This window comes from Zootoca vivipara, chromosome Z2, assembly GCF_965207765.1.
Source record: "Zootoca vivipara chromosome Z2, rZooViv2.hap1.1, whole genome shotgun sequence".
NCBI lineage: Eukaryota > Metazoa > Chordata > Lepidosauria > Squamata > Lacertidae > Zootoca > Zootoca vivipara.
In genome coordinates this window covers 8,276,360-8,296,163 of record NC_142585.1, presented here as the reverse complement: position 1 = coordinate 8,296,163, position 19,804 = coordinate 8,276,360, and the positions used below count along the sequence as shown (strand labels likewise).

General features: G+C 44.0%; 1 protein-coding gene across 1 annotated transcript; it reads left to right on the top strand.

Annotated features, from left to right (window-relative positions):
- Positions 1–14,109: 14,109 nt before the first annotated feature.
- Positions 14,110–15,538, top strand: LOC148686550 (uncharacterized). The gene has a single exon (XM_088665418.1). It carries the CDS (start codon positions 14,271–14,273, stop codon positions 15,441–15,443), a length of 1,173 nt encoding a protein of 390 aa, XP_088521544.1. The 5' UTR covers positions 14,110–14,270; the 3' UTR covers positions 15,444–15,538.
- Positions 15,539–19,804: the final 4,266 nt, after the last annotated feature.

Sequence of the window (19,804 nt, the reverse complement as noted above, 5' to 3'; positions counted from 1 at the left end):
CTATCCGAGTGTTCACCCTAGACCTATGCTGGAACCCTGGGTCAGCGCTACGTGCAATGGTGCAGGGAGCTAGTTGAACCAGAGCCTATGCAACCACTCACTTGCTGTAATCAATAAAGTTTTGGCCTAAATTCTGCCAAAAACCAAACCAAAATTTGAGTCTTGTCTGAATTTATTTAAGGGGGAGGTTTAAAGGTCGTTACACGTAAACAGAATAAAACTTTTACTGAAGAAAATAAAGTTGTTCAGAAACAGCATAGTTAAAGAGCATACACAGAGTGCTTATAGCAGCTACCTGACTCTTGATAGATGCATAGTTACTGATTAACTAGAGTCCTGGAGCCACTCTGTCTGCAACAATACACATATTGGCTGAGACACACCACTGACTGACACTGGGGCCCACAGAGAGGCTGGCTGCTTTTATAGGGAAAATTGAGTCATCACCCAAGTCACAGTGACTTTGCAGTTTGCTGTTAACAGTTACAAACAGCAGGTTTGAATGATTGTGTAGGCCTTGTAGGCCTTCCCTTACTGCTTCTGCTCTTAAGAACCTTCGTCTCATGACACATAGAACTCAGTCAGGGTCAGCCTTTATCTCCATTATAAGAACAGGCCCTAACAACGAAAGGGATTTGGTATGTGTGGGAATTTCCTGAGGGTCTCACTTTTACATTTAAAGACAGAAGGAAAACTATAAAGAGTGTAGAAGACGCAGAAGCCTTTTTGGAGAGATCAGGGAAAGAATTGCTGGGAGGGGGTGAGGAGGAAGAGAACTAAGATTGAAGTTAATTGACAAGAAAAGGTTTGCAACTGAATGTAATCCTTATTGATGGGTGGAGGTGAGGTGATTATAATATTGAATTATAGAAGTTTGTGTAATAAGTTTATGTACTAAGTTTTCTTTATCCTTCTTATTGAAATAATAAAAGTCGACAATCTTAAGAAAAAGAAGCAAATTATTAAAAGGAATATCTATATGTATACGTAAGTAGGTATACATATAGATATATAGAACGACAGCAACTTTAATAGTATAAAAGTAATTATGGAATTAAATATAGTGTCATGGAACATAAATGGGTTGAACTGTAAGAGGAAAAGAAATAGAGTGGAACATGTTTTGAAAAAAGGAAATTGGAATGTGATATGTTTACAGGAAACCCACGTGGTAAAAAAACACGAAAGAGTCTTAAGGAACGAACGATTGGGGATAGAATATGTATCAGCTGACAAGAAGAAGAAAAAAAGGAGGAGTAGTAATATATGTAAAAGGGAATTTAAAATCAGAAAAGGTATTTCAGGATGAAGAGGGGAGGGTGGTAGGGGTGAGAATCTACACTCCGAGAGGGAAAATAATAGTGATAAATATATACGCACCCAATGGATGTAAATCCAACTTTTTTCAAAAAATTGAACAAAATCTAAATGAGGTTATCGATGGGGAGGAGATAATATTTGTGGGGGATTTTAATGGTGTTGTATCACCAAATTTAGATAGATCAAGCAATACTAAAAAAGGAGGTAAGCTGCCGAAAACATTCTTTCAAATAATTGAGAATTACGAGTTAAAAGATATGTGGAGACTTAAGCAACCAACGGAAAGAAAATATACGTTCTTCTCCGAAGCTAAACAATCAGCTTCAAGGATAGATATAATTTGGGTCTCCACAGGTCTAACGACATTGGTTAAAAGATGTGAGATTATGGCCAAATCGGTAACGGACCATAACCCAGTGATGGTGCAGATTAAAGAAGTGAGGGAAAGTATTAAAAGGTGGAGAATGGACGATAGGATGCTGGAAGATGAGGTCTTTGCCAGAAAATTGAAAGAATCGGTTAAGGAATTTTTTCAACTCAACATATCGCCAGAGGTAAACATAACATCTGTATGGGATGCTAGTAAGGCCTTTATTCGAGGATTGTATATAGAACAAAAAAGTAGATATAAAAGGGATAAACAGGCAAAATTAGAGAAACTAAAATTAGAGATAGAACTCAAAGAAAAGGAATTGGGGAGAAATCCGAAAAATGTTGATATAAAGACACAAGTTAAAATGCTACAGAATAATTTAAAACAGTTAATGGATGAGGAGATAGAGAATAGAATTATGTGGGCAAAACAAAGAACTTTTGAATTTGGAAATAGATCTGGCAAATTATTGGCCTGGCAATTAAGGAAAAGACGAAGTCAACAGCAAATTATAGCTATAAAGGATGGGGGTAAAATTAAGACCAACCCGGATGAAATACAAGATTGTTTTGTGAAGTATTATAGTAAATTGTATAAAGGGGAAAATATTAATAAAAAGAAATTAGAAAAATATTTAGACAAATTTAATGGAATTAGTATTAGGTCAGAAGAATTGGAGAATTTAAATAAGCCAATATCATATCAAGAAATAGAAGAAGAGATAAATAAACTCAAATTGGGGAAATCACCAGGCACGGATGGCCTTTCAGGAAAACATTATAAAGTGCTGCAGGAGGAATTAAAAGAAGTGTATAAGATAATGGTAGATGGGATTTTAGAGGGAGGTGAATTTCCAAGAACATGGCAAGATACATATATTACCCTGATACCCAAGGATATAGAGAGAAAAGAGGAAATAGGGAATTACAGGCCAATTTCATTGTTAAATATTGATTATAAAGTTTTTGCCGGAATTCTGGCCAATAGGATTAAGTGTGTTTTAAACAGAATAATAGGGAAGGAACAACAAGGATTTTTGCCCCAAAGGAAGATGTCAACCAATATTAGGATTCTGTTGGATATGTTTGAATATGTGGAATGGAATCCTAGTAAGAAGGCTGCCTTTATATTTTTAGACGCCGAAAAGGCATTTGATAATTTGGCGTGGGAATTTATGAAGGGGGCGTTGGAAAAATTAGGAATCAAAGGAAGATTTATGGAAGGAATAAAGGCCATATATAGCAAACAAGTGGCGAGGTTGATTATTAACGGGGACATAACAAATGAATTTGAAATAACTAAAGGAACGCGGCAAGGATGCCCATTGTCCCCGCTACTATTTATATGGGCCCTAGAATTCTTAATAAAAGATATTCAAATGGACAAAGACCTCAAGGGTATATCGGTCGGGAGAACTGAGTTCAAAATACGAGCCTTCGCTGACGACTTGATAATAATGTTGGAAGACCCAGTGGAGACCCTACCTAAATTGAAAAGAAAGTTATTGGATTATGGGAAAGTAGCTGGATTAAAAGTTAACAATCAAAAAACTAAATTGATGATTAAAAATATAAGAAAAGAAGAAGGAGATGAAATACAAAAGATCAGTGGGTGGGAGATAGTGAAGAAAATCAAATATTTGGGAATCAATATTTCTAACAATAAAGTGGAATTATTTGATAACAACTACGCTAAAATTTGGAGGAAAATAAAAGAAGATATGGATAATTGGAAGGGTTTGAATCTAACACTTTCTGGCAGGATTGCCGCAATTAAAATGATGGTTCTACCGAAATTGATATTTTTATTTCAAATGCTGCCAATAAAATTAAAAAAAGAAACATTTGACACTTGGAAGAAAGATCTAAATAATTTTATTTGGCAAGGAAAGAAGGCAAGAGTACAATATAGATTATTAACGGATGCAAGAGAAAGAGGTGGGTTAGGAGTTCCGAATCTCAAACTGTATTATGCTGCATCTTGCCTGTGTTGGATGCGGGAATGGTTCATGTTGGATGACTTGGAGCTACTCAAATTGGAAGGTTTCAAAAACATTGGAGGTTGGCATGCACATCTACTAAAAGAAAAAAGAGGTGAATACACATCATTTACAAACCATGTATTTAAAAAACCCCTACTAGATATATGGGAGGAATTTAGATGCCTATTGGAGCCCAAAATTCCATGGTGGGCCTCACCTGTAGAAATGTCAGCAACAAGTAAGGAACCCAAAGGGAGTAACTGGCCGACATATAAAGAACTGCTTAGAAAAGTAAATGACCAATATGAGCTAAAACCATACAACCAAATCGAACAATATTGCCAAAGTTGGTTGCATTATCTTCAATTGCAATCGATTTTTAAAGGACATAAAGTAATTGGATTTGAGGACAAAAGATCAAAATTACAAGAATTATTATTGGAAAATCAGGGAAAACCATTGGCAAAAATTTACAAATTTTTATTAGAATGGGACATGAAAGATGAGATAGTAAAAGATGTAATGATAAAATGGGCTAAAGATATAGGGAGGGTAATCTATGTTAAACAGTGGGAGAAGTTATGGACTGAGGATATAAATTTTACAGCATGTATGACAATAAGGGAAAATATTTGGAAGCTGGTTTATAGGTATCACCTTACACCAGCAAAATTGGCAAAAATCTACAGAAACAATCAAGATAAATGCTGGAAATGTAAGGAGAAGTTGGGAGACTTCTTCCACTGCTGGTGGAGTTGTAGTAAGATTAGCTCATATTGGTCAAGTATATATGAAGAACTGAAAAAAATGTTGAGATTTACATTCGAGAAAAAACCCGAGACCATGCTGTTAAGCATGATCCCGGAGAACATACCATCGGATAGGAGGAATATACTACTCTATGCGTGTGCAGCAGCTAGGATGCTGATCGCCCCAAATTGGAGAGGAGATAAGATCCCAACCATTCAAGATTGGTATTTGAAATTGACTGAATACATGACACTAGCAAAGTTAACCGCAGCGATTAGAAGGATATCCAAACAAAAAGTCAAAGAGGAATGGAAATATGTGGATGAATATTTTTATAAACAAAAAATAAGCACAAAATTAGTGATATGTTTAGATTGAGAGACACAAGAGAATAAGAAATAAGGTGATGGGAATAGAATAAGATATTTAATTAAAAAGAAAAGGAAAAGCTTAATAGAATATAATAATGAGAGGGAACCGATGACAAGTGTTTGGAAGTCATATCTTTACTCTACTTTACATCATACTTACCTTTACTTTCCTTACTTTTACCTTTCCCGCTCTCTTTCCTCCTCCCCCCCTCCTCCCCCTGTCTTCCCTCCCCTTTTATTCTATCCTACCCCCCCTTGTCTTACCCCCTCCTCTCCTTCCCTTATCATTGCCTTACCTGGGATCTTCTCCCCCCCCCTCCTTCCCCTGTCTTCCCTCCCCTTTTATTCTATCCTATCCCCCCTTGTCTTACCCCCTCCTTTCCTTCCCCTATCATTGCCTTACCTGGGATCTTTCCTCTCCTCTTTCTTTCCGCTCCTGCTTTCTTCTTATTTGGCTTTTATATTTCGAGCCTCTTGGTTCAAGATTATAAAAAAAAAAAACTGTAAAGATCAAATCTCAACCATCGAGATTCGGAGGCCGACCTTATAACGGTACAATTCGAAAATACTGTTTATTTGTTATATGTATTTTGCTTTGTTTTTGTAACTGAATAATATGTGCTTTGTATGTATTTTCTTATGTATTTTACCTTATGTAATTTTATAAGTAAATAAAGGTTTTTCAAAAAAAAAAAAGAACAGGTCCTGGAGGGTCATGGGTGCCCCTGTCCTTAAGCACATCCAGCTCCATGGCACAAAGGTCCCTCCAGCGCCCCCTCCCTTTCCCAAAATTTAGTCTGGGGCGGAAACCATGTGTTGGACACCCACACTAGTCTCAGGCGATCTCCGCACTGCAGTCGGTCCCTCGGCCTTCTTTCTGGCAAAGATGGCCTTATCAGCTCACACAAGCGAAAGAAACTTCCCCAAGCCAAGAGAGACCGAGGAGGAGCCATTTCCCATGTGTAAGGAGATGCCTTCAAGTGGCCACGGTGGCAGCCCAACAGCGCCGCGTCCACCAGGGCCACCCGTCAGGAGGAAAGGGGAGCTTGGCGCCCGTCCCGCGCTCGCTTCCACACGGAGCCTGCCGCTTTCCGGGTTCGCACCTGGGAAATGCCACCGAGGGAGAGGCGGCCTGAGCACCTGCTGCGAGCACAGCCAACCCCCGTCGCTGCTAAGCAGCAGCAGCACGGAAGCAAGTCCTGAGCCTTCAGGGACGTTTCCGCAAGTCCTGTCAGGGGCGCTTCTTCCCACCGCGGCCCCGGGAGCCCCCCAGAGCCACCATCCTCACCTCCTCATCCTTCCCACCAGGCTCCTCCTCACACACAGACTTGCATCCCCCTCGCAGCACCCGGCGGCCCCGGCTCCTCCTCTCCGCGGCCATGAGCGCGGCTGAAAGAAGGCGGAGGCGGAGTGGGACACCTTCACGAGAAGAAGCCTCACACCTTTGGGACTGCCTGATTCCCGCAGCCAAGGGAGAGGAGGTGGCAGAGGAGGAGCCATAGGGCTTAGTGGCTCATTGTACCCCACCAATGCTGGGGCACCCCTGAGATGCCTGGCACCCTGGTGAAATGAGCCACTAGCCCCTATGGGAAGGACGCCTCTGCCTCTGTCCCTGAAATGGCTTGCGAATGATGTACGGCCAGCCTGTATTCCTTTCAATGTTTTGGGATGGATACTGGACTTGTGGGTTGTCAGATGATAGGCTCACAAGGGCTATGAATGCTAGAAAGCTTTTATCAACCAGGGTGGTCATGTATCCTACTTTACAAGGGGCAGCCATGTATTTGAAGATGCTCACTGTTGAAAGGCTGTCCAGTCCAATTCTGGTTTACAGATGAAGAATTGCAAGAAGGGAGAGCAGAAGCCTTGATATTGCCCATAAATAATTAGCACCTGGAAATCAGACTGCAAAGGCAGAGAGGTCACCAGGGCAGTCTTTTTCGCTATGGTGAGATGCATTTCTGTTTAACAAAGATAATTATCTCTAAATATCTAGCCTTATATTAGCATATGTAAATTTTATGTAAATATGCGACCTCTTCTGCACCACCCATTTTTCTGGTGATCATTACATGCAACCCTATTTCCGACTGAATCAATATACCAAATCAGAGATTTATGTGACCAAGGTGGTTGTTCTCCCCTACATGGTGCCCACAGTTGGACCACAACTCCCATCACTCCCAATCCATTAGCTATGCTGGCTAGGGTTAGTGGAAGTTGGGAGCTTGTTGAAATCACCTGGTCTAGGGATTCTGGATAGAAATCTCAGAGGTTTGTGTGAAGTCCCAGAGGAAATGAGAAAATGATGGTGGCAATTAACTCTCTGATTACCCCAAAAGTTTGAAAACTAGGAGAGAATGCTAAGCTATTCTCCTAGATTCAACATTCCTCTATAAATTCTCCAACCAGCCCTTTCCCAGTCAACAGCTATAAAATTCAGTTGTCTCTCCATGGCACCCCCGGCCCCCACACCCCTGTTTTTCAGTTGCCATCTAATAATGTTCTGTTTGCTCTCCCTTGCTTTAAGTGAAAGTCACCTCTTTCTCTTCCCTCGGTCAGCTATATAACCCGCTCATTTAGTAGGAAAATAAGTCCTGTTGCTTGTCTTTTGCATGTGCAAAGCAGCTTTTGCAGAAGGAAAGCTGTTCTTAGTTGTATACCAGTCTGTTTTCGCATTGGTGCCGAAATTGAAAAGCAGATGGTAAGAATGCCTCCCAGGGTTTATTCTACAAAATCACTGTTCCCCTAACACACCTTGATATAAAATGACAGTTCAAACATCACTGATCAGGCCTCCCCATCCTTCCATGGTGGCCTCTCCTGCTGCTTTACCTAGGTTTTATGTAACAGCTGATACCCAGTGGATCACATTACTCATACTGAAGGTGTTTTGAACTGGTGCCTACACAACCAGGTGTCTGGTTCCATGTCAGGTGCCCATATCATGGATAGTATGGAATGGAATGGAATGTTTTAATGACTAGAGGAACTTCAGGTGCTCCTTCTTAGCCCATCTTTGGATGGTTGTTGTTGTTGTTGTTGTTGATTCCAGCCAGCTTATAATGTTTGATCTGCTCTTTTAAACCTTAAATACTGTTTGCCCAAGTTCATGTGCATTTCCATTTATTAGCACTTTAACTGTTGTCTGATCATTACTGTTTATTTTTAAATTTAATTGCTATCCTTTTACGTTTTCCCATTCTACTCATTTTGTATCTTCTTTTTCTACCTACCTGCTGCATTTGTTTGTTTGTTACACAACACCGGTATTAAACTAAACTAAACTAAGCTACACTACCCAAGGATTCCAGACCTCCCTGTTCCTTTGAGATCACCCTGGAAGGCTTAATTTGGCTTAATATTGGACTGGTATGGGATGTGTATTGTTTGTTTATTTATTCACCTCACAACTTCCTCCTCCCATCTTTCAGACATCAAATGCCACAGGAGCATTTTAAAATGTCTTCTGAAAGTCAATAATGAGAGAGAGAGAGAGATGCACTCAGTAGGGAAAGCATTCCACAAATGGGAACTGCCACTGAAAAGGCCCTGCCATGGGTCAATGCCAACAAGGAAGCCCATGGTGGTGGTAAGTCATAACCTGTCAAATGTAGAGCCTAAGATTTAACCAAAGCCTGAATTTATCAGTTAGCCAAAAAGAAGGAGGTTTGCACTGATACTCACAAATAGCTGGGTGTGTTATATACACTCTGCAACATACATATCATTCCCCCTTGTCCAGTCACTGCTGTTAGATTAGATTAGACTGGTGATTGTGGCCAGTCAGACTGAATTGTTGATGAATGCCACTGCTGTATAACGTCCAAGCGTCCTGATTTTGCTAGGATAGTTCTGGAATTCATGAAGCTATTCTGGCTTCTAACATGATCATGGAATGCCTGCTTTCTCCCACCAGTGGACGGGGACCATGTAAGCAGTTCTTGGGATGGCAGGAAGTTTGTGTGCTGTGGTGCCTTTAAACATAGAAGGCCTGTTTCTTCCCATGTGTGTCTGCCTCCCTCAATCAACAGCTACCATGCTGCTTACTCACGCCCTGTGCTCTGCCGCCCTCTCTGCCGAAGTGAACAACCCTCCCCAGCCCCAGCTGGTGCAGTCTTTGCAGCCAAGCTCAGTAGCACCTCCTGGCCCTACTGCCACCTTCACCACCATCTCCTGGCCCTTCACCTGCTCACTCTGGGTGCTGCATCAGGGGCGTAGCCAGGATCAAAACTAGGGGGGGGGCAAGCCATGGTCGTTCAGGGGCGGGGCCAAGGAATGGGAGGGGAGGGGCCACAAAGTGGGAATATGGGCGGGGCTACAGGGCCAGCGGGCCCAAGGACATCGTGGCGGCGGCAGCGGCCATCTTGTGCTTCTGGGGCTGGCAGCGTTGGCGGCTACCCTGCTTGGCTGGAGAGGACGGGAGGGTCGGGCAGGCGAGAGGGGGTGGCAGGGCGGGCGAGGGCGAGGCAAGGCACGGCTGCAGCCACGACGGCTCCGAGGCGTTGCTGCATATCAGCAGGATATTTCAACTATGTCGTGGGTTCATAGTTGATATTCATATTTGTGGGTGCCTCTGGTTGACGCTGTGATGCTGGAACTCTGCAGCAAGAGGAAGATACCGGTACGCCTGTACAGGAGCCATGTAAGCAGCTTTCTCTCTGCTTGATTTACAGCAGGCACGTCCAACAGGTAGATTGTGATCTACCAGTAGATCACTGGATGTCTGTGGTAGATCACTGGTAGGTCACTGGCACCCCAGGTTGTTGGCGTACATTAAAACAGAGAGTTTCTGATCAAGAATTGTGGCAGGGGCAAATTGCAGGCCCTCCAGTTCTTTAACTATGTCATTAATATAAAAATTAAACAAGAAAGAGGCCAAAATGCATCCCTGTTTAACACCAGTAGCAGGGGCGTAGCCAGGATCAAAACTGGGGGGGGAGCCATGGTTGTTCAGGGGCGGGGCCAATGCATGGGAGGGGAGGGGCCACAAAGTGGGAATGTGGGCGGGGCTACAGGGCCAGTGGGCCCGAGGAAATCGTGGCGGCGGCGGCCATCTTGTGCTTCGGGGGCTGGCAGCGTTGGCGGCTACCCTGCTTGGCTGGAGAGGACGGGAGGGTCGGGCAGGCGAGAGGGGGTGGCAGGGCGGGCGAGGGCGAGGGAAGGCACGGCCGCAGCCACGACGGCTCCGAGGCGTTGCTGCATATCAGCATAATATTTCAACTATGTCGTGGGTTCAAGTCCCACCTTAGGAAAAAATTCCTGCATTGCAGGGGGCTGGACTAGATGACCCTTGTGGGTACCTTCTGACTACAATTCTATGATTCTATTGATATATTACCATAAACTGCATATCAGCATAATATTTCAACCATGTCGTGGGTTCATGGAAACCCACGAAATGTCGTGGGTTCAAGGAAACCTTAGGACAAAATTCCTGCATTGCAGGGGGTTGGACTCGATGACCCTTGTGGTCACTTCCGACTACAATTCTATGATTCTATTGATATATTACCATAGCATATGCATCATTCTGCTTTCTTGAATTGTCCTACTCGTAGGCATAGCAGTCAACTCCTAGAGGCCTAGATGCCTCTCCCAACCCCAATTACTGGTAAATACCGTATGTGAAAGAGTCATCCCCCCCCCATGTTGATGGGCTTTCTATGTGGGGCTGATCTGCCCCCCCCCCGGCAGTATTTTATTAAGGATGGAAGAGGGAGGGAGGGAGGGAAGGAAGAAATAGAGAGAGGGATAACTCATATTTGTGGGTGTCTCTGGGTGATGCTGTGATGCTGGAACTCTGCAGCAAGAGGACGGGAGGGTCGGGGAGGCGGGAGGGGGTGGCAGGGCGGGCGAGGGCGAGGCAAGGCACGGCCGCAGTCACGACAGCTCCGAGGCGTTGCTGCATATCAGCATAATATTTCAACCATGTCGTGGGTCCAATGAAACCCACGAAATGTCATGGGTTCAAGGAAACCTTAGGAAAAAATTCCTGCATTGCAGGGGGTTGGACTAGATGACCCTTGTGGTCCCTTCCGACTACAATTCTATGATTCTATTGATATATTACCATAGCATATGCATCATTCCGCTTTCTTGAATTGTCCTACTCCTAGGCATAGCTGCCAACTCCTAGAGGCCTAGGTGCCGCCACCCCACCCCCACCCCAAATGGTAACTGGTGAATACCGTATTTGAAAGAGTCATCACCCCCCATGTTGATGGGCTTTCTATGTGGGGCTGATCTGCCCCCCCCCGGCAGTATTTTATTAAGGATGGAAGAGGGAGGGAAGGAAGGAAGAAATAGAGAGAGGGATAACTCAAAGCTACAGCCCCCCTTTCTTATTCACTTCCTTTTAGCCTTGCAGAGCCACCTTAGTCAAATTGAATCCTCTGCACCCTCATTAAATCGCCAATAGAACTCTTAACGCGATTCCTGAATGCTCATTAACAACTCCCACTGAAGAACAATAGGGTGAAGTGGTTAGCTATCGAATATTGCCTGGGGATATCTGCTCCATTGTCTTAACTGCTTAACTACTGGTAAGACTTTGCTTTATTTATTTGATGTGTTTTTGTTACAGCTGTGTGTGTCCCCCCCCAGCAAGCGGAGACTTAGCTGCTCTTGCTAAAGCAAAGCCCTTTCCACTTCAGTCTTCGGAGGGGGAAAGTGCTGGTTATGGTCTGTAAAATACATTAATTTTTTGCTTCTGGGGGGGGCAGCTGCCCTCTCCTCCCCCCCCTGCCTACGCCCATGACCAGTAGTGGCCTTAATTCTTGTAGTGAGATGGCCGGCAAGATCCACCTTTACTTGTATCGATGTATCAGTATACAATGTTCTGATAAGAAATAATAGACGGCGATCTCTATTTGTCTTCCCCAATTTCTGCCACAATGCGTGTCTCAGAATCGTATCAAAAGCTGATTTTAGATCAATAAAAGCAACATACAGTTTTTGCTTCAAATTATGGATGTATTTACATAGCAGAAAGTCCATCACAAAGCACTGGTCCAATGTGGATTTCCCTCTTTGGAAACCTGCCTGGGCTTCAGATATCACCTTATTTGTATTTGCCCATTCTTCCAGTCTCCCAAGGAGGAGTGTGGCATATAATTTAGAGGCTACATCTAGCAAACTAACAGGTCTATAATTGGCGGGAATTTTCTTATCACCCTTTTTATATATTGGGGCAATTATGCTCAGCTTCCACCCTTCTGGTATGTGACCTGAGCTGTTAATATATGAGAACAGTTTTGCAAAAATGGGTGGCCAGAAATCCAGTCTTATTTTATAAATCTCCGCTGGGATCATGTCTTCTCCTGGGGCTTTATTGGCTAGTTGGCTTATGATTAGCCTCTTAATCTGGTTGGGCATGGCGTCTGGCCATTCTGGCAGTTCTGATAACTGAATGTGGTCAACTTGTGAGGGTGGGTGGGTTCGGGGGCCATATATTCCTGTAAAATATGTAACCCAATCCTTTCCTTGGACTGATGCTTCTAGCGAGTAGCCCAGCCCATTTGTACCTTGGGCGACCAGATGCCCAAATTTCCGTGAATACTTTTGAAGTGCTGCATCTCCCAATGCTTTCCACTGTTGCTCATAATGTATTTGTTTCTTGCTTGTAAGTAGTAATTTATAATCATAACGTAATTGGGCTACCTCAGCTTGTATAACAAGATTGTGCTTATCATGTTTTAACTTCAATGTTCTGAGTTCCCTAGATAAGCTTTTTTTTTTTACTATTCTGACACTCCTTATCAAACCAGGTATGTCTTTTAAACTTTTTATTTTTAGACATACTAGTTGTGGTCATCAATGGGCGCATTCTGTTAATTATGTTCTCATACAGACCAATTACGTTTCCTGTTTCTAAAAACAATTCGCCCTTTAATGAAACAAATTCATGGGAATCCAGGATCTGAATGGTTTTTTCTTGGACCTGTGCATTCCATTTTCACCTCTTATTTCCAAGTATCAGATATTCCGTTTCATCCAATAATTTAGGAAAAGCAGGAGAAACGAATGATATCAGAGATAACTCAAGTGGGAAGTGTTCACTTTCAGCTCTGGGAATTATCCTAAAGGTGTCTCGGTTGCTGTAGGGGAAATGCTTGGCCGTGCCTGACCCTACAATGCTGCTGCTGCTGCGTGGGGAATTCCATTAAAGGAATTCTGGGGCTGGCCATGCTTTCGTCCGTACCCCCTACAAGGGGCTAGGGCCACGGAAGAGCCCCTGGGAGCAGTTGAGGAGAGGAGAGTCTCTGACCCCCGTCTCCATTCTCTCCTCAATTTCTGTTCCTCATCCTGACTTTCACAGGCGGGCGGATGTCAGATAGTCGTAACCAATGCCTAAGCAACCACTCACATTTTATATTTGAAATAAAGTTGTGGCCAAAATCATGCCAAAACCCTCAAACTTAAATTTCTGTGTGAAGTGTGATTTATTTGGGGGGGGGGGTGTTTTGGAGACCTCTACACGCAAAATCGATTTTAAATCACGGACACCTTGGTTCTGAAAATAGTGTTGCCTGTATTGGTGTGACTGATGGTTTCCCATGGCACAAATTTCATGTGGTCCCAGTGCAAAGGAAAAGAGCTAAGATCTTGTCCCTTACTATAATGTCCAAACAAGTTGTGATAGCCAAGAAGAATGATAGGTTTGTAAGGAGTCTTCAATAATTTTGCCAAGGAAATTCTGATTGTTCAGGGCCTAATGCTATTAGCCTCTCTTGTAAATGGAGGTCCTTTATGATTTTTACTCCTGGAACTGCTCTGAATCTGACTTCAGGAAAAACGTGTTTGAACTGCACAGTGTCCTGCATTCGGAAAGAAGGGAACTGAGTTCCCTCCCATTTCCCACTTTCCTGCTGTTCCAAATGACCAGTACCCTGGAGTTATGATTTGTCTTGCTGTCAGGATTCTAACTGGACTGTAACTGACCTAAGAATTCTGCAGAGCAGTTGCTGCTGTGGCCGGCTGCTCAGGTGAACGTCAGCCCAGTGGCCAGCAGCTGAGTCTTTTTGAGGCTCAGGAGCACCTAGCAAATACCTGCTCTATTCCTGGCCCGCTAGACTCTAGCTGAGGAACGCATTTCACGTAAGTGTAGGGATTAAACATTCCTCACTATGCCATCAGGTGTGTTTCTGCTCTGTGGGAAAGGATAGCTGCCGTAGCTTATAGCAAAACAGCAAAATCATGAGCAGATTCCCATCCACAACAGGTTGCTGTGGTTAGGGCCATTTTCACAGGAACAATGCAACAGTATATTCAATCAGGAGCAGTGCGCTGGAAGAAAGTATGTGTGTCGGCTTCTCTGGATCAGATGTCTATACCTAACCAGGGGGTGGGAGAGAACAGGGGAACTCTTTCTTTTGCTGCTTCTTTCTGGCCAGGAGGGAGGATGTCCTTCAATGACTAGACATGCTTGTTATTCCCTCACTCACTGTATGTTGTCTTCTCTTTTGTTTCCAGGATGTCTGCCAAAGTCTCCCTGGGTCCTCTATTCTCCAACCCCCCCCCCCTGCGGGTGAGAGAAGGCTCCCTGGTGGGGAGATTGCTGAGCGTAGTTTCTTGCCTCCAGTTCTGTGGGTTCTTGATGAGTATTTTGGCCTGCATTCTGTGCATTGCAACCACAGCCAGCGTCAACTGGAGAGTGTGGCGTGGAGAGAACGGCTCTGGAAACGTCTGGATTGGGATCTGGAATGTCTGTTTTTGGAGAAACCCTTCTGACGACGGCAACTCATTTTGGCATTGTGAAGGTCTCACTGAGCGATATCCAACCCTCCCAAGGGAAATTTTTATTGCTCAGGACTTAATGGCCTTAGCTTCCACTATGAGTTCAGCCGCCCTAGTATTAATATCATTTGCCTTGTGCAATGTGTTCGAGCCCGGAAAACACGAGGATTTCCTCTTAACCTTTTTTAGACTTGGAGCATTCCTGAACATACCTGCAGGGATCCTTGTCCTGATTTCTGTGATATGGAACACGTCTTCCGTCTTGCAGAATGGGAAAATTGACTTCCCAGAAACTTTTGAATTGCCTCCAATTTCCAGCGAGCAGCATATTGGACCTTCAATTTATCTTGGCTATATCGCTGCAGGTCTCCAGCTGCTGAGTGCAGCATTGCTTGGGATGGAGAGATTTTGCATCAGGACCACCACAACAGATCCATATCGAATAGACATTGCAGTGGAGATTAGCCCAAGAAATTCGGTAAAACGCAAGAGACTAACTACTTGTACAAAGTGTGGTTCTCTACTGGATCTGATAATTAAAGAGAAATCCTCCACAGTTGAGATACAGGAAAGCCAGGCAGAAGATCTGGACACTCGAAACGAATCCTGCATCATAGAGATACCGGAAAGCCAGGCAGAAGATCTGGACACTCGAAACGAATCCTGCATCGTAGAGATACCGGAAAGCCAGGCAGAAGATCTTGACACTCGAAACCAATCCTGCATCGTAGAGATACTGGAAAGCCAGGCAGAAGATCTCAACACTCAAACCGAATCCTGCATCATAGAGATACCGGAAAGCCAGGCAGAAGATCTTGACACTCGAAACCAATCCTGCATCGTAGATATACCGGAAAGCCAGGCAGAAGCTTCCTCCCCTTCTGGATATCTTTCCTGTGTCTGCTCATAGATTTACATTTTTTTATCAGCTCTTTCATTTCCTAAGCAACCAGTCACATTTTGTATTTTAAATAAAGTATTTTAAATAAAATTGTGGCCAAAATTATGCCAAAAACCTCAAACTTACATTTCTGTGTGAGGTGTGATTTATTGGGGGGTGTTTTGGAGACCTCTAGACTCAAAAGCGATTTTAAATCACGGACACCTTGGTTCTGAAAATGGTGTTTCACTCCTTGCATTTATTTAATATATGGTTGATTCATCACCAGGGGGCTTGCAATTCCTGGAAACTCACTCCTTGCCTTTATTTAATATTTGAAGATGCCTTCTTGCCCCAGCTCTGGGTTTTTATTTAAGCTGTTGCGTTTGACCTTGCTATGCCTGCCATGGGGTCGTCTGCTTTTGGGGCAGGGGCCTGGTCGGAATTTTTCCATTTGGCTGATTGGCTGGTGCCACTTGGTTTTCGCCTACTGCGCCTACAATTCGTCACAACTTGTAAGGTTGCAGTTAGGCATTGGTTAATAAATTGGTTGGTGGAGGGGCCAGGATTGGCTGTGCCGGCCCCTCCAATGGTTGCTGTAGGTATCAAGTTTATTGCTTATAGCCAAAGGCTGCTGTAATGTATACAATGTAATTCAGTAATATATATACAAATTTGGTAGAAACCTTAGGACATTTACATTATCAAAACATGACCTAATCAGCACAAAGCTATGGAAACACTTTAATATACCAGTTGAAACATTAAATAATAAAAAATAGTTCTGTGGGGGGTTCCAGACCAGAAATGTTTGAAGTGCCCCAAACCTTTGCACCATATAGAATCTGGGCCATTGATTTTGCTTTGTACACCGATAGAGCTGGATTGACTAGGTTTCCCCCATTGCAAGCAGCAAATTTCAAAATAGCTTTTACCGATTTAAAGGCTTGCAATTTAATATTGGACAGCTGTGCAATCCAAGATGCCATTTCTGAATAAACCAGTCCCAGGTATTTGAACCTCTTTACTTGGTTCATGATGTGTTTGTCCAGGTGCCAAACATGCTTTTTAGGGCGCTTCCCAAATACAATGACCTGCGTTTTATCGTAATTTATGGATAAGGCATTCCTCGTGCAATATGAGCTTATTTTTGCGAGCAATCGCCTCAGGCCCAACTGGGTTCTAGATACAAGTACTAGGTTGTTGGCGTACATTAAAACAGAGAGTTTCTGATCAAGAATTGTGGCAGGGGCAAATTGCAGGCCCTCCAGTTCTTTAACTATGTCATTAATATAAAAATTAAACAAGAAAGAGGCCAAAATGCATCCCTGTTTAACACCAGTAGCAGGGGCGTAGCCAGGATCAAAACTGGGGGGGGGGAGCCATGGTTGTTCAGGGGCGGGGCCAATGCATGGGAGGGGAGGGGCCACAAAGTGGGAATGTGGGCGGGGCTACAGGGCCAGTGGGCCCGAGGACATCGTGGCGGCGGCGGCGGCCATCTTGTGCTTCTGGGGCTGGCAGCGTTGGCGGCTACCCTGCTTGGCTGGAGAGGACGGGAGGGTCGGGCAGGCGAGAGGGGGTGGCAGGGCGGGCGAGGGCGAGGCAAGGCACGGCCGCAGCCACGACAGCTCCAAGGCGTTGCTGCATATCAGCATAATATTTCAACTATGTCGTGGGTTCAAGTCCCACCTTAGGAAAAAATTCCTGCATTGCAGGGGGCTGGACTAGATGACCCTTGTGGGTCCCTTCCGACTACAATTCTATGATTCTATTGATATATTACCATAAACTGCATATCAGCATAATATTTCAACCATGTCGTGGGTTCATGGAAACCCACGAAATGTCGTGGGTTCAAGGAAACCTTAGGACAAAATTCCTGCATTGCAGGGGGTTGGACTCGATGACCCTTGTGGTCCCTTCCGACTACAATTCTATGATTCTATTGATATATTACCATAGCATATGCATCATTCTGCTTTCTTGAATTGTCCTACTCGTAGGCATAGCAGTCAACTCCTAGAGGCCTAGATGCCTCTCCCAACCCCAATTACTGGTAAATACCGTATTTGAAAGAGTCATCCCCCCCCATGTTGATGGGCTTTCTATGTGGGGCTGATCTGCCCCCCCCGGCAGTATTTTATTAAGGATGGAAGAGGGAGGGAGGGAGGGAAGGAAGAAATAGAGAGAGGGATAACTCATATTTGTGGGTGTCTCTGGGTGATGCTGTGATGCTGGAACTCTGAAGCAAGAGGACGGGAGGGTCTGGGAGGCGGGAGGGGGTGGCAGGGCGGGCGAGGGCGAGGCAAGGCACGGCCGCAGTCACGACAGCTCCGAGGCGTTGCTGCATATCAGCATAATATTTCAACCATGTCGTGGGTCCAATGAAACCCACGAAATGTCATGGGTTCAAGGAAACCTTAGGAAAAAATTCCTGCATTGCAGGGGGTTGGACTAGATGACCCTTGTGGTCCCTTCCGACTACAATTCTATGATTCTATTGATATATTACCATAGCATATGCATCATTCCGCTTTCTTGAATTGTCCTACTCCTAGGCATAGCTGCCAACTCCTAGAGGCCTAGGTGCCGCCACCCCACCCCCACCCCAAATGGTAACTGGTGAATACCGTATTTGAAAGAGTCATCACCCCCCATGTTGATGGGCTTTCTATGTGGGGCTGATCTGCCCCCCCCGGCAGTATTTTATTAAGGATGGAAGAGGGAGGGAAGGAAGGAAGAAATAGAGAGAGGGATAACTCAAAGCTACAGCCCCCGTTTCTTATTCACTTCCTTTTAGCCTTGCAGAGCCACCTTAGTCAAATTGAATCCTCTGCACCCTCATTAAATCGCCAATAGAACTCTTAACGCGATTCCTGAATGCTCATTAACAACTCCCACTGAAGAACAATAGGGTGAAGTGGTCAGCTATCGAATATTGCCTGGGGATATCTGCTCCATTGTCTTAACTGCTTAACTACTGGTAAGACTTTGCTTTATTTATTTGATGTGTTTTTGTTACAGCTGTGTGTGTCCCCCCCCCCAGCAAGCGGAGACTTAGCTGCTCTTGCTAAAGCAAAGCCCTTTCCACTTCAGTCTTCGGAGGGGGAAAGTGCTGGTCATGGTCTGTAAAATACATTAATTTTTTGCTTCTGGGGGGGCAGCTGCCCTCTCCTCCCCCCCCTGCCTACGCCCATGACCAGTAGTGGTCTTAATTCTTGTAGTGAGATGGCCGGCAAGATCCACCTTTACTTGTATCGATGTATCAGTATACAATGTTCTGATAAGAAATAATAGACGGCGATCTCTATTTGTCTTCCCCAATTTCTGCCACAATGCGTGTCTCAGAATCGTATCAAAAGCTGATTTTAGATCAATAAAAGCAACATACAGTTTTTGCTTCAAATTATGGATGTATTTACATAGCAGAAAGTCCATCACAAAGCACTGGTCCAATGTGGATTTCCCTCTTTGGAAACCTGCCTGGGCTTCAGATATCACCTTATTTGTATTTGCCCATTCTTCCAGTCTCCCAAGGAGGAGTGTGGCATATAATTTAGAGGCTACATCTAGCAAACTAACAGGTCTATAATTGGCGGGAATTTTCTTATCACCCTTTTTATATATTGGGGCAATTATGCTCAGCTTCCACCCTTCTGGTATGTGACCTGAGCTGTTAATATATGAGAACAGTTTTGCAAAAATGGGTGGCCAGAAATCCAGTCTTATTTTATAAATCTCCGCTGGGATCATGTCTTCTCCTGGGGCTTTATTGGCTAGTTGGCTTATGATTAGCCTCTTAATCTGGTTGGGCATGGCGTCTGGCCATTCTGGCAGTTCTGATAACTGAATGTGGTCAACTTGTGAGGGTGGGTGGGTTCGGGGGCCATATATTCCTGTAAAATATGTAACCCAATCCTTTCCTTGGACTGATGCTTCTAGCGAGTAGCCCAGCCCATTTGTACCTTGGGCGACCAGATGCCCAAATTTCCGTGAATACTTTTGAAGTGCTGCATCTCCCAATGCTTTCCACTGTTGCTCATAATGTATTTGTTTCTTGCTTGTAAGTAGTAATTTATAATCATAACGTAATTGGGCTACCTCAGCTTGTATAACAAGATTGTGCTTATCATGTTTTAACTTCAATGTTCTGAGTTCCCTAGATAAGCTTTTTTTTTTACTATTCTGACACTCCTTATCAAACCAGGTATGTCTTTTAAACTTTTTATTTTTAGACATACTAGTTGTGGTCATCAATGGGCGCATTCTGTTAATTATGTTCTCATACAGACCAATTACGTTTCCTGTTTCTAAAAACAATTCGCCCTTTAATGAAACAAATTCATGGGAATCCAGGATCTGAATGGTTTTTTCTTGGACCTGTGCATTCC

Coding starts and splice junctions, on each gene's coding strand:
- LOC148686550 (XM_088665418.1), top strand. CDS start 14,271: ATGTCTGCCAAAGTCTCCCTGGGTCCTCTATTCTCCAACCCCCCCCCC.